This window comes from Electrophorus electricus, chromosome 3 (genome assembly GCF_013358815.1).
Source record: "Electrophorus electricus isolate fEleEle1 chromosome 3, fEleEle1.pri, whole genome shotgun sequence".
Lineage (NCBI taxonomy): Eukaryota > Metazoa > Chordata > Actinopteri > Gymnotiformes > Gymnotidae > Electrophorus > Electrophorus electricus.
This window is the reverse complement of record NC_049537.1, coordinates 29,888,430-29,902,892: the sequence shown is the minus strand read 5'-3', so window position 1 is coordinate 29,902,892 and position 14,463 is coordinate 29,888,430. Positions and strand designations below refer to the sequence as shown.

Sequence of the window (14,463 nt, the reverse complement as noted above, 5' to 3'; positions counted from 1 at the left end):
CATGGTAGTTGATTGGTCTAGATGTGAGCCTTAGCCAATAGGCGACTTCGGTAGGTTGGGCTACGGTAGAGCCGTAACCTGTTACAGTGGCCCTTGGGTGGGACTCAGGTCTTTGTGCGTACCAAAAACGATTGCCACTTCGCTTAACCAATCACTAACGGGCATGGGCGTGGCCACGACATGTGCCGTCCATCTAAATCATTTGTGGGCATGGCCAGCGTTGACACGCCCCGCCCCCTGGCCGGTCTGCAGACTCGCACAAACACAGTCGAGTGTTTCATAAAAATGCACTCAGATGCGACAAGTAAGTACGACAGTGCCTCAGCGCGTGGCGCGCCGGGAGGGTCGAGCGGGGGTCGCGAACGGCAGCTCGTGTGAACTTTACGCGCTCTGTGGCTGCGCGACGCGTTTCGTGGTCGTTAAACCGGCCGACGGGCGAAACGGCGACACGAATCGGAGGCGAGACGAACGCCTGCTGGTTTCGCTTTTGTAGCGCCGCTCCGCAAGCGCGCAGCTACAAAGACGCGGCTGCGAGATCGTCTCGTGAGCGCTGCGCTTGTGCGCTTTCCTGGCAGCGCGGGCAGAGGAGCGAGCGGGCGGGCAGACAATGCGCCCGGTCTGATGCCCCTTTAGGAGCCTCGGCAGTGCAGTTCTGTCCAGCACACGGGGAGGGATTAGGTGGCATTACTGGATTCATGGGGAAATGGGTCAGGTTTTGGTGTGCGTGGTTTTTTTTTCCCCGAGAAAACTGCGGAAAATTACAGGGGGTGAAAAATTGTGACGCAGTTGTGTATCTTTTTTTTCAACGCGTGCGTAGATCTCGTGCACGGGTCCGCGCGTTGTGCCTGCCGGGGGGGGGCTTCAAAGAGTGACCGAACATAATTATTAAGACTTCCTTTTGTTGGCGAACGAGACGTGTTTTTGCGTGTGTGTGTGTGTGTGGGTGTGCAATTTGGGTTGCGTTCATCAGTTGGGCTGAGTGTCAGGAGAGGGGTGCTGCTGAATAAAAGAGTTTTGCGCGGAACTCTGGGAAGTGTGGTCCGCCTGCCTAGCAGGAAGCTGCAGTCAGACGTCATCGGAACTACAGCCCCCAGAAGGCCGCGCGCGCTGGATACTTTGTAAACTCGTCGCAAGTTGTGCGTGCGCGCGGTGTTATGCTAGGTATGTGGCCAGGTCGCTGGTGCGCGCCGTTGGGGTGGTTGGAGACCCTGGGAAGTGCTCCGTGTTAATGCGAAAAATGACACTTTACGGATGCCGCGTGCCAAATCTAAGTCCTTGTCTAGGGAACAGTCGTGTGCGTTTGTTACACTTCTGCTTATATTTCATACAACTGCGTCATAGACTCATAAATAACTGCGCATTTAGCGTGTACTTTAATAAGTCACGTCCCAGATGTACAGAATCGAATACAATACGCATTGTTTTTATATTTTGTGCATTGTGTAAGATGGTGTCTGCTTCCACCGTTTTACCACCTAACCGAGTGTTCGGGTCGCAGCGTTTCCATCCTCACGTGCAATACCAAAACCATCTTGTTGTGTTAGGCTGTGATTGTCTTAGTGTTGTCCACCCATGTCCGACCCTACCCCAAGCCTGACGTGGTTCATGCCATAAATGCTTCTTTCACTGTGTGGCATTTTCACTATCAGCGTGCGGACATTGTAGCCTATATTTTCAGGAGACTGGGGATTTTTCTTTTTTTCTTTTCTTTTTTTTTTTTTCTTTAAAAAAAAAAGCTTAATTATATAAAGAATCCAACTTTAAAACAGCCCAGTTTCCACACAGACACTTTAGAAATCGTATGTAATGTGTCGTTCCTCATGCCTGCAGATGAGATGTATGTACATGCATCATGCTGTGTGTGTACACTTTATTGGCTGGTGCAGTAGTCTTTTAGACCCAGTGGCAGATGGCATGCTTCCACACCATCTAAGATGTCAAAAACAGAGTTTGTCGACACACCCTAACATAGGACAGCAACCACACAAAAGCCACAGCCCACGTGGGTTACTGTCCATAGAGCTTAACGGTGCCTGCCCTTTGCTGTGTTAACTGACCTCTGCCTCTCCCTCACAGATTTCCAGCTGAATTCCCACGTGCCCACACTGGCCAGCATCCACAAGATCTACCACACACTGCACAGGCTGGTAAATACCCATCATCCTCTCTGTCTGCTCAATCGCCAGGGATGCACCAGGGAAGGGCCGTCTCAAACTCACAGACTTCAGACTCTGCCGTGCTTTCTGTGAAACAGGGCTGTATCTCAGGCTAAACTTCACTCTTCACTCCAGGAATGACAAATTCCAAAAATTAAAAAAACTATTTGTCATCTTTTAAAAAGATGAAAAAAGATGGTGTGATGCAGTGTGGCTCACTGGTGAATTTCATTTGTGTAAGTGTGTGTTTGTGTGTGTGTGTGCATGTTTGAGTATGTATGTGAGTGTCGGTGACTTAGCTAGTTAGTTGTTAGTAGTGTAATACTGCTACATGCCTTGTGAGTTGTAGTGAGCCCATGAGTTGTCATGCAAGAATTATTGCTCCTGTTGTCAGCTTTTAAATAATGCCGAAAGTAAGATACAAGGACTTTAGGTCCTTGTGCCTCACTTCCTGGTCATGAGGCAGTTCATGACAGGAGATGACTGCTTTCGGCAATTGACTGGTAGTGTGGTGCTTATAGTTTAATGGTAGTGTGATTTGCAGTAATGGGCTTTGTGGTCATGTTTTGTTTTTCTGCCCTTGACACTGTTTGATGAGGGAAAGCAGGCAGCATGTAAAGGTTAAAGACTTGAGAAAATGAGAGGCAGCCACCTACGTCACACACACACACCCTCCCTCCCTTCTCTTGGACACCAGTATGCTAATGCAGTTGACAGGCTCTGCTGCAATGTAGTGTGTGTGTGTGTGTGTGTGTGTGTGTGTGTGTATGTGTGTGTGTGTGTATGTGTGTGTGAGACACCATTTCTTCCCCCCCTATTAGAACCTGACTGAGGACGTTGGCCCAGACACTCACGCCACAGGTATGACCTCACCTGACCTCTAGGACCCTCTTCCGTCAGTACCCTGTGGATGCCCCAGTGGCTGGGGGGTTTATCCAGCGCTGTGCGAGTCCTCAGCCTGACTGTGTCCCTGTCTGTCTCTCATCCTCAGCCTGCTGTCCCAGAGCTATGCCCCCCAGGAAAAAGAGGAGGCCCACTGCCGGAGATGACCTGTCTGCCAAGAAGAGCCGACAAGACAGGTGTGCCTCTTCACCTCTCCTTCATTCATTCATCCACTCACCTGTTCATGCACGCACTCACCCCCTCACTCACTCACACACACGCACACACCCTCGTGCACCCCCTCACGCATGCACACACCCTCGCGCACCCCCTCACTCACGCACTGACTCTCGCATGCATGCACTTGCGTGTTATGTCGGTCTATCAGTTAGCACTTTTGACTAGTACACAGACTAGGTCCTTTCTCATACCCAAGGACACTTTACAATCAACATAGCTTTTACATCATATCAACACGCACAACAGTGATTGTATGAGGATGCATTTAGTTGTAAACTTTGGGCCTCCTAGTACGGGTGTGTGCGCGCGTGCGTCCATGCGTGAGCTGTGACCTCTCTCCTGACTCAGCGTGTACAGAAAACAGGAGCCGTCTCGTATTCAGGAGACGGAGTCTTTCTCCAGTAAGAGATGCCTGGAATGGTTTTACGAATACGCAGGTGAGTCCTCCCCGTGGCAAAGCCTGTGAATGTCTGACAGATGGTCATGCCTGATGTAAAGAAATGCAACATGATAAATGGTGTGTGTGTGTGTGTGTGTGTGAGATGCAGGTTGTGATGATGTAGTTGGACCAGAAGGCATGGAGAAATTCTGTGAAGACATTGGCGTGGAACCAGAGAATGTAAGACACCAATGATGAGGCGAAATCCTAATTGTCAGAAGTGCCTCCTTCTCACCCCTAAGGGTGTTAAACCCCTGCAAGTCACTTTGCCTCTGCTGATTGTAGTCAAAAAATAACAAATTTGACTGTTCCTTTGCCTGGATGAATTCCAGGAGGACTGAAATGTAGCTATTAGTTCAGTTGAGCCTTGTACAGAAGGGACAACTGATGACCTTTGTCTGGGTGTCGTATTAATATGATGATTCTTGTTGGTTGGATGAGAGCTAGATAGATAGATAGATATAACAATTTATTTATATATATTCACTATTAAATTATAGGTTGCAACTTGATTGATTTGATCTGTTTTTATTTTAAGTAAAGGAAGCAGGACCACTAGCAAGGAAAATGTCATCTGTTGGTAACCACGATAAAAACCACTAATAAGCAAAGATCTGCGTCCTCTTCCTGTGTGTTGGCTGTAGTCTGTGCTCATGATCTTACCGGACCCAGGAGGGTTAACATTTCCCATGAGCTCTGTACCCTTATTCAGGGTCTCAGAGACGCATTGTCATTGCGTGTGTGTGTGTCCAGGTGGTGATGCTTGTGTTGGCTTGGAAACTGAACGCTCAGAGCATGGGTTACTTCACCCTGCAGGAGTGGTTGCGTGGCATGGGCTTGCTGCAGTAAGATGGCCTACACTCTGCCTGTCTCCTTATAGCCTTCACTTGCATCGTTTAGGCTTCATCGCTTCTCCACCTCACATCCAAAGAAAGCAAACGCTGAAATCAGGCTTGTCAAACACCAGAGAGGGTCTGCTACATGAAAATAATTTGCAATTAAATTTGGAGCATGCTTAATCTTAGCTGGATTATGCTGCAGTCTTGATAATCACCTATGGCTATTCTTTTACGTGGTTTCTCTGTCTCTCTTTCATTTTAAGATGTGACTCAACAGAAAAACTCAGGAATTCTCTAGACTACCTGAGGTCTATCCTCAATGATGCCACTAGTTTCAAGCTCATATACCGATATGCCTTTGACTTTGCCCGGGTGAGTGCACTAGCCCCAACACCTCCCCCACAAGTCATTTTCTGCACCCTGGTCGAGCTGAAACGCCCTGCGGATGCTGTGGACCTACCACAGTTCACGGCCTGCTGCTGTTTCTGTAATGTGGGCTAGGAACACTCGAACCCCTGTAAGCAGACAGGCTGGAAAAAAATTGAGAGAGTCTGCTGATTTTATTTTGGGCTGTTTTTGTTCACTTTGTCAGGGTTACTGTTTTCCATACAGGGTTCCCACTGGTCTTAGAATTTCTTGTATATCATGGAATTTTAGTCTATTACAGACATGAATTGTCAGGGTATTTGATCATTTTTGGGGTAAAGTCAGGGAATATTAGAAAATTTGTTTGCATCATCTGTACATTTTAGTTACTATTTATCAAAAATATTATATTTTCAGGCATTCCCTGCATCGTTTGAGTGATTATGGTTACTTTATTTTTTCGGCACTAGTTTAATTCAGATTATTGACCTGGAGTAGGAACCTTGTCTACAGGTGGGAGGTGGTTACTCAGCTGGAGCTTTATTGGAAAATGGCAAACTCTCTCTTTATTGGACTGGTATGAGCAATAAAGCCAGAGGGCACAAGTGACCAGTTTCTTATCACCACCTGCAGTGCATTTCTGTCTCCAGGATGTGGACAACTGTGATTGAGTATTGCTAATTGTTCATTCTGTCCCTAAAAAATTCCCAGAATAAAGTCTATTACATTTCGGAGCTGTGAAGAGATTCCTTGTATTGATAGAAGAGCATTGAAGTTTTTATATGGACAGTGACAGTATTTGGTTCTATTCAACTTGCTGATTTCCATAATGTGTTGATCTAGATGATTCTTTTTCTACTTCATACAAGAGGCTTTTATTTTCCTGAGTGCTTTGACATTAACTCTACAATGTGTCCTTTTTATTGTGGTGTGTTCACGGTGTGACGCCTAACAGCTCGTTTGTGTGTGTGTGTGTGTCTTTGCAGGAGAAGGATCAGAGGAGTTTAGATTTAAATACTGCCAAGTGCATGCTGGGACTCCTACTGGGGAAAACATGGCCTCTGTTTCCTGTATTTAACCAGTTTCTAGAGGTGCAGCTATTGACCTTCAATTACTCACACTTTATTAACAACTTTCAAATTTTTATATATATATATATATATATATATATATATATATATATATATATATATATATATATATATATATAAAATAAAATCAGTAGTCAGTTGTCTGCGCGTCAGCCTGCCAGCCACGCTTTGAAGTTCTGTGCTGCTCGTCAGTTGTCAGCAGCTCTGTGTGTGATAGGACTCTCTTTGCCTCTTTTCTCTTTCAGCAATCCAAGTACAAGGTAGTAAATAAAGACCAGTGGTGTAACGTGCTAGAATTCAGTAGGACCATTGACTTGGACCTCAGTAACTACGACGAGGACGGCGCATGTGAGTCGGAGCGCACGCGCACACACACAGATCTGTAGTGTACAGAAGCCCAAGTCCAGACAGTCTTGTAGGAATTCCTTCTCCCTCCCTCCCTCTCTCTCTTTCCTCAGGGCCAGTGTTGTTGGATGAGTTTGTGGAATGGTACAAAGACAGAGAGATGTCTTAGCAACAAATTCATCGTCTCTACCAACAAGTAGAATTTACTCGGCAACAAGAACCATGGCAACAGTGACAGAAATGGCGTAGAATCAAAGTTCCACAAAGAAACAAAAACAACAAATCTGAATGAGCTGGGGCAAACTGTAGGTGTCCAGCCAGTGAATAGTGTGTGTGTGTGTGTGTGTGTGTGTGTGTGTGTGTGTGTGTGTGTGTGTGTGTGTGTGTGTGTGTGTGTGTGTGTGTGTGTGTGTGTGTGTGTGAGAGAGAGCAAATGAGTGTTCTATACTGCACTGGTTCATGTTGCCCTTCTCACCAGGGTTTTGTGAGGTTCTCCACTGGTGGTATGTAGGAGAAACAGCAGCTCAGCCCTATATACTCACCCGATGCCCTTCCCCACCTGCAGTGCAACATGGGAAAGCACACAACCAACCTTAGTGCCGCTCTCCCCCACGCAACTGTGACATGTCATCTAACTGAATGTTTTGATGGGTGTTTAAGAGGCTGACTTCTGATGCTCTACGTGGCATGGTGGCTCATTTTCCTTTCCTTATCCCTCATGTTCAAGTGTAGTATTTTTGAACACGTGGGGCCTCATTTATTGAATACGAGCAAGTATACTTCCAGTGACCAGGGAAGCAAAAATTCACCCAGGCCTCTGAAGTGGTATTTTTCAGACTGGATCAAAATGACCACTGCTGCTAATTCACTTCTGACCAAACGCAATGCCTGACAACAGCCTTTTATAGTAAAACTCCCAGTTACAGTACACAAGTAAGGTCAGGCCAGGAAAACAAGACTTCAATCAGAAAACCAGGGCTTTTCTTTGAACAGTCTGCTAAAATGATACTACACTAGACTTTAGCGTAGTTTTGTGCGTTTCTGTAAAGTATGAGCCATAAAACGATAAATCTTTCATATACTTATCTTGTGACAAAGCTTGACTGCACATTTGATAAATGAGGCCTAGAAGTGGTCCGGAGAAAAATGTATCTTTGTTCTATTTGTGCTTTTGTTTGGCTTTTTTAATTCCATTCTTTACCATTCTTCTGTCGTCTTGCTTTATGCCCGTTTCTGAATGGCACGTTTCATTATACTGCCATGGTTGTTATGATCATGGTTATTTTGTGACTCCCATGTTGGTTTTGTCTCTGTTGTTTCTTGTTATCTTGCTGTACTTGGGACACATCACACGTAAGTGTGATTCTGAGTGACCCACATAGCCCACACCGCACAGTCCAACAGAGTCCTTCTGTGCCTCCTTAGCACCTAGTATTATGCAGGAAGCAATACCTGTGAAGAGTGGGCACTAGACACATTTAGTGTCTTTCATCTGGTTTTATAATTGAGTTAATTGGATAATTGGTTACCAATTAGTCATACTAACACGAACAATTTAAATGACTTGGAAATAATTAGGCAGGAAGCAGCTTGATGATTATAAAACCAAGAGCCAATGAAGTGCCAGCGATCATAAAGAATGATTCTTGGATGATAATTGAGTTGCCACTCTATATGCCATGTTCTAGTTCCCGTCATGGTTCTCTACTGTGTCCAGGGAGATCCTGGCAGAAGAACAAAACTGCTAAAGTTATTAAAGAAAAATTCCAGCATTTTCTGCCCGTTTCGCAATGTTTTAAAATAACTTTTGTGATTTTGTCAAATGTGTGGTTCTAAAGTGAATAAAATAAATAAAATACCATGAAATTTGCCTCATACAGGCATTCATAGGACATAGAAATGCATCTAGCTTCAGGTTCAAAGTTGTTCTGTACAACCATGAGAATAACAGCTCAATGATATCACATTCTTGGTTTATTGTGTGATTTATACATGAGGATTTTAACATAAAGGAGTTTGTTTAGCAAACAAAATGATATACCTACCTATTAACTTGAGAGCTAGTGTTCTGAATCTGAACTAGCTTCCATTCTGTGTATTCCTGTAGCGTAACTTATCTACAATTCCTCTTTGCAAGTTCACATGGGCAGGTGCAGAGGAAGCTGTCAAAGCCATGCAGGTTCTCTGAAATTACATACTTTTTTTTGGTTTAGTTTTTTGTTTCATCAGGTCTTAAGCCATGAAATCCAAAACAAGCAGACAACAGTGGGAGAATGTTTTCACCATGTAAGCTTGTGTTATGTCATGTGAAGGCTAATGCAAGGTGATCATCTTACTTTAAAAGCATTTGGTTTACAAAAATGCTACCAATTTAAAACACCCTGAAAAGTACAGATTCTATTTTTGAGAAAGCACAGGAATTTTCCTGTAATGGTAAGAAAGATTTGCCAAAAATAAGTTTGTCTGGCCACCCTAATTATCAGCTTCTTAGCGTTCGATTACCATTCGGAGTTTTTCTGAGCTTATTCCTCTGACTACAGGGAGTCTCCTGTGAGACCAGGAAGTACCAGCATCTCTGAAGCACCAGATCTTCACATTTGGTTCAGAGATGAAATACTTTGGGCTGGAGACACTGATGTGCCCTGAACTTGTTTTAAGGCCCTGCACTGGAATTTAATTGCAAAATACTGCTGAACTACTCAAGTGTATCTTTCGCAGCTCTGCAAACAAGGTGCAAGGTTATGGGTCTTGTCTCGATTCTTTTTCAGTTGTTTCCAACTGTTCAACAGTCACACATGTGTTATGTAGGTACAATGGCATATGGAGTAGAATGGACCAGTCAAGGGAACAAGCTTCCATGGCAAAGACTTTAAACCTATAGTGACTGTTGCATAGCAACTGCTTAACATTCTGGTTTCGTTGTAAAATGTTCAGTTGTGTCTCTGGCTGTGGTGTGAAGCTAACTTGTCATCAGAGGAAAAAAAGTGCATGCCTGCTCATTAGAGCAACCTGTGAATGAGTGAGTTTTTGTTGGGGTTTCGGGGTAAATTGTATGCTTCTATTTTCTTTATGTACAGGTATTTGTGGATTTTTTTTTATATATATTTTTTTGTTATTAGAACCTCCCCCCCCCCCCCCAGTCATGCAGTCTTAATGCTTTATGAAAACCATGATTGTATGATGGTATTTAGAGCTTAAACACAAATGTAACCTCATCTGTTGAGATGTTCCTCTTTGCATTACTTTACTTTCCCACCATTTTCACTAAGTGCTGAACTACAACTCCCAGAAGTCATTGCAGCGTTTGACTTTATTCACAACTTGTTGCATTCAGGTGCTGCTCAAAAGATAGCATTTACTTAATTGCAATGCCAAATTAATATTTGCTTTCTGACAGATATCTTTAGGTTTTTTTTCCTTCCTTTACATTATGTGCAAATCATTCTGATTTGCTGGTACATTGCTTAATGTTGTTTAAACCTCCTTCATTTAATTTAGAGTAAAAAAGTAATTGTACACAGTATACATTTATTTCAGGGTAAAGCCCTATCAATATGAATTAAAAAAAAGTTGGTGTAGGTGTAAACATACACAATAACAATATTTTAAAAATGTTTTTATCTTTGTTGTATTTTATGTACCTGCAGGTTAAATAGAGGGTTTGCAAACTACTTTTCAAATGACTGATAATCATTACGTTTCCTTATACTACAACAGTTTTTCCATTTCACAACTCCTTTTTGTCTTTCCTATTTTTGGTTTGTTTGTTTTTGTAAATGCTACTATGTAAACCTGAATCAGATAAATTCCCTATCTTTGAAAGCATTTGTGAATATCACAGGTTCAAAATTACAGTAATTCTGAGATTATTAAATGCACTGAATACCTAGTACAACTTCACAATTAAAAATTTTTGTATATAACAATTCTAAGTGCAGAAGAACAACGTGCATGACCTCGGTACATCAGTAGACGTGTAGTGGTTTCTATGGATTTATGGCATTGGTTGTCGATGCTTACAAAATTGGTTTCTGTTACAATGTTTACAAGTATATGAGGGGCAGGGAGTAGCACCGCCAAGTTTCTAAAAGTGCAAGAAGTATCCAGTGACCTCAGCATTCTGGGCAAAGCCATCTGTTTAAGGAATGGTAGAATCAAGTTACCCAGTTTCAAGTGATATTGCAACAAATCCACTGTGACATGCATGCTAGCTGGAGACCCCAAGTCCAATATTGCCACAGATATTTTTTGCGAGTTTATTCATTATCGCTGTCTGTGCCTCGGAGTGGAGAGGGGGAGTGCTTTGAAACCATGGTGATCTGAGAAGCAGTAGAAGATCTCCTCTGTTATAATGACTGGTTTATGGTGGGAACGTTGGTTAATGCAAGAGGCTGAACAGTCTCATCTGATTGTATATATGTATGGATGTGTGTATACGTGTTTGTTTTTCCACTGTATCTCTACATTCAGCATATAAAGGGTTTATTAACGATTTTTTGTGCCAATTTCAATCTTTGTTTCAGAAATAATGTCAGTAATGTGAAAAAATATTACATCTCCTTCAAATGTGACCTCTATTTTATATGCTTATGTTGCTATGTATGAATGATACATTTATTTCAACCATATGTGTTCACAATTGTATTTTTAATAGTAATACATAATTTGCAAGTCTTTATTAATTCTTTGTGTTATAGGAATTTGATTACTTTCCTAATACACAAAAGGAGGAAAATGTATTAAATATTGTGAGATTTATATATTGATCAGAGAATAACACTGTTCAGAATGATTGCAAATCAGTATAATATTGCAAATTAATATTTTTATGAATCATTAGGTGTACACCAAAAGCAATTTAGGCATATTTAGAATTGTAATTAGTGAACGAGAAGGCAATCATTGACGCAACAGTGCCCCCTTGTGGTGAATTATGTTAAACGTGCGTGAATTATGAACCAGGTCCATGAGGTGCTTGGCATCTAAAAATGTTACAAAATCAGGATTCTTTAGTAGCCAATTTTCTGTATCTTACTTAATTGCCTAGGTTTACACACACACACACACACACACACACACACACACACACATATATATATATGTGTGTGTGTATGTATGCATGTATGTTTAAAAGCAGTTTGGTAGCTTTTAAATATCACTATGATAAATATCACTTCCAGAGTGCAGGGCAGACTTCAATCTCAGGGATGAGATACTCTTAGCACTTTGGCCCTCAAATCCTAAATTTGCAGCATCCTTGTGGCTTGCAGCAGGGCTTGCAGGTCCTGCAGAGTCACCAAGATAAGTGTGCTCTGAGTAGGATGGGACTGTTCTTTCATAATAAAATGAGAGACTTTCTTGTTTATCATCATCTTCTGATGTGGAAGATGGGGAGGCCAAACTGAACCCATCCATTACTCTCCTTTTCTGCTGAAACATCAATCTTCATTCCTGCCTTTGGCGGGCTTCAGAACTGTGTCTGACATACTCTTTGTCATCATTCTTTCCCAAAGAATCATGTGGCATTTCTGGGATTTGTTCTGATGCATCCTGAATTGGAATGTCTGTAACTAGACGTGTCCTTGGATGGAAGGCTAGGCCAGAGTTTCTGACTGAATCTGAAATTTCTTGTGAGGTTGAGACCTGGAGATATCTTTTGGGTGTTTGTAATCTATAAAGAGAGAGATCATGACTTTCAGTCACATTTGGTTGAGTGGATGAAAGACCCAATCTGGAGCACCTTGGCTCCACGGCGGTCTCAGACTCTGGTGTAGACAGCCATGCCTTTCTTTTAGGATCTTGTGCGTTTGATTTGTCTTTGTCATTAGACGAAAAGTATAAACTTGTCTGCTCTAATCCTGCTCGTGATGGAGTGAATGGTTGGCCAAGTTTGACATACGTGTCCGAATCTGAAAAGAAGAGAGACCTCTCAGGCCTGCGAAGCTGCCCTACCATACTTGTATCTGCCACTACTTTCCCTTCCAATGATGAATCTTCTCTAAGAGTCTCTGTTAGCTTGAAAACCTCCCCAGCTTTCCCTGAGGCTGTGCCTTCATTCATTGTTTCCCACATTTTGGAGGAGGGAGATGGTGACATAGTTGGAGTATAAGGAACAGATTGACTGAAATTAATGTATCTATTCACCTTTGGTATTCCTTCATGAAATGCATCTGTTTTCCCAAAGAAATCTAAATTTGTGGTATGTTTAAGCTCATTCTCAAATGAGAAACTGTGCCTCCTTTCAAATTTGGTAGATTCTGATTTAGATCCCAATTCTAGTGTGACCCTCTCTGTTTGTGAAGTTAGCAATGGAGGCTGAGCTGAAACTTGAGGGTGGGTAAACTTGAGATATCTCTTCAACTTTGGTATTTCAGTGGCTGATGTATCTACAGAACCCATACTGTCAAAGACGTCTCCATTAGTGGTTTGTTTGATATCTTCAAATGACTTGCTGAATCTGGGTTGGAATTCTGTTATTGGAACTTCTTGAATGTTTATAGATACTGGTTGACTTGTAGGGTGTAGTTCACATTGTGAAAAGTGAAGGTATCTCTCCACTTTTGGCACTTGGTCAAGAGATAAACCAATTTGCCCAATAAAGGTCCCTTGGTTGAATGGTATATCTTTGTCACATGAAGAGCTGAACCCAATTGGTTCTGTTTTTGTCAGTGCATCAATTGGTGCTCTTTCTGTGTTTAAAGAGAGGGACAGTGACTGATTTGAAGACTGAGGCTCAGATTGAGTAAAATGAAGACATCTCTTTACCTTTGCTAAATTATCTAGAGATGTACATACTTCAGAGAAACTGCTGCTTGACTCTGCAAAATTATTGGAAGGGCAGCCTGATGTCTTACATTCTCCTTTTTTCATTATCTCAGGTGGCACAACTTGTTTGACTGAGGATTGAGACTGTGACTGACTTAAGATATAAAGTTCAGATTGTGTGAACTGGAGGTATCTTTTCACTTTTGGCACTTCTTCAAGAGATGTACCTACTTGCCCAAAGAAACTGTTTTCTTTAGTGGTTGGACTGAGTTCCTCAGCAGATAAAGAATCAGATCTCCAAGACTGTGGTTTGGTCACTAACTCTGGTGTGACCCTTTCTTTGTTTAACAAAGTTGATGGATGTTGAACTGGCTCAGATTGTGTGAACTGGAGGTATCTTTTTATTTTTGGCACTTCTTCAAGAGATGTACCTACTTGCCTAAAGAAACTGTTTTCTTTAGTGGTTGGACTGAGTTCCTCTGCAGATAAAGAATCAGATCTCCAAGACTGTGGTTTGGTCACTAACTCTGGTGTGACCCTTTTTGTGTTTAACAAAACTGATGGAGCTTGAACTAAAAGTTCTGGCTCAGATTGTGTGAACTGAAGGTGTCTTTTTATTTTTGGCACTTCTTCAAGAGATGTACCTACTTGCCCAAAGAAACTGTTTTCTTTAGTGGTTGGACTGAGTTCCTCTGCAGATAAAGAATCAGATGTCCAAGACTGTTGTTTGGTCACTAACTCCGGTGTAACCCTTTCTTTGTTTAAAAAGGTTGATGGAGCTTGAACTGGCTCAGATTGTGTGAAATGGAGGTATCTTTTTATTTTTGGCACTTCTTCAAGAGATGTACCTACTTGCCCAAAGAAACTGTTTTCTTTAGTGGTTGGACTGAGTTCCTCTGCAGATAAAGAATCAGATCTCCAAGACTGTGGTTTGGTCACTAACTCTGGTGTGACCCTTTCTGTGTTTAACAAAGTTGATGGAGCTTGAACTGAAAGTTCTGGCTCAGATTGTGTGAACTGAAGGTATCTTTTTATTTTTGGCACTTCTTCAAGAGATGTACCTACTTGCCCAAAGAAACTGTTTTCTTTAGTGGATGGACTGAGTTCCTCTGCAGAAAAAGAATCAGATCTCCAAGACTGTGGATTGGTCACTAACTCTGGTGTAACCCTTTCTTTTTTTAAAAAAGTTGATGGAGCTTGAACTGGCTCAGATTGTGTGAACTGGAGGTATCTTTTTATTTTTGGCACTTCTTCAAGAGATGTACCTACTTGCCTAAAGAAACTGTTTTCTTTAGTGGTTGGACTGAGTTCCTCTGCAGATAAAGAATCAGATCTCCAAG

General features: G+C 42.3%; 1 protein-coding gene across 6 annotated transcripts; it reads left to right on the top strand.

Annotated features, from left to right (window-relative positions):
* The first annotated feature begins 210 nt into the window (after nucleotides 1-210).
* dcun1d4 (DCN1, defective in cullin neddylation 1, domain containing 4 (S. cerevisiae)) lies at nucleotides 211-10,850 on the top strand. Of its 6 annotated transcripts, none has more exons than XM_027022621.2 (11): nucleotides 211-304; nucleotides 2,077-2,147; nucleotides 2,978-3,017; nucleotides 3,148-3,235; nucleotides 3,627-3,715; nucleotides 3,827-3,897; nucleotides 4,471-4,562; nucleotides 4,820-4,928; nucleotides 5,909-6,013; nucleotides 6,259-6,361; nucleotides 6,472-10,850. In XM_027022621.2, the coding sequence occupies exons 1-11, from the start codon at nucleotides 211-213 to the stop codon at nucleotides 6,525-6,527; spliced, it is 918 nt and encodes a 305-aa protein (XP_026878422.2). In that variant the 3' UTR covers nucleotides 6,528-10,850. The 6 variants fall into 6 exon arrangements, with proteins under 6 accessions (XP_026878422.2, XP_026878423.1, XP_026878421.1 ...); XM_027022622.2 differs by lacking the exon at nucleotides 211-304 and adding an exon at nucleotides 497-707; XM_027022620.2 differs by lacking the exon at nucleotides 211-304 and adding an exon at nucleotides 1,190-2,002.
* Nucleotides 10,851-14,463: the final 3,613 nt, after the last annotated feature.

Excerpts from the sequence above, each read along its gene's own strand:
- dcun1d4 (XM_027022620.2), top strand. The coding sequence starts at position 1,807 with ATGTGTCGTTCCTCATGCCTGCAGATGAGATGTATGTACATGCATCAT. Across the intron at positions 2,148-2,977 it reads ACCACACACTGCACAGGCTG|AACCTGACTGAGGACGTTGG; the intron begins GTAAATACCCAT and ends CCCCCCTATTAG. Across the intron at positions 3,236-3,626 it reads AAGAAGAGCCGACAAGACAG|CGTGTACAGAAAACAGGAGC; the intron begins GTGTGCCTCTTC and ends CTCCTGACTCAG.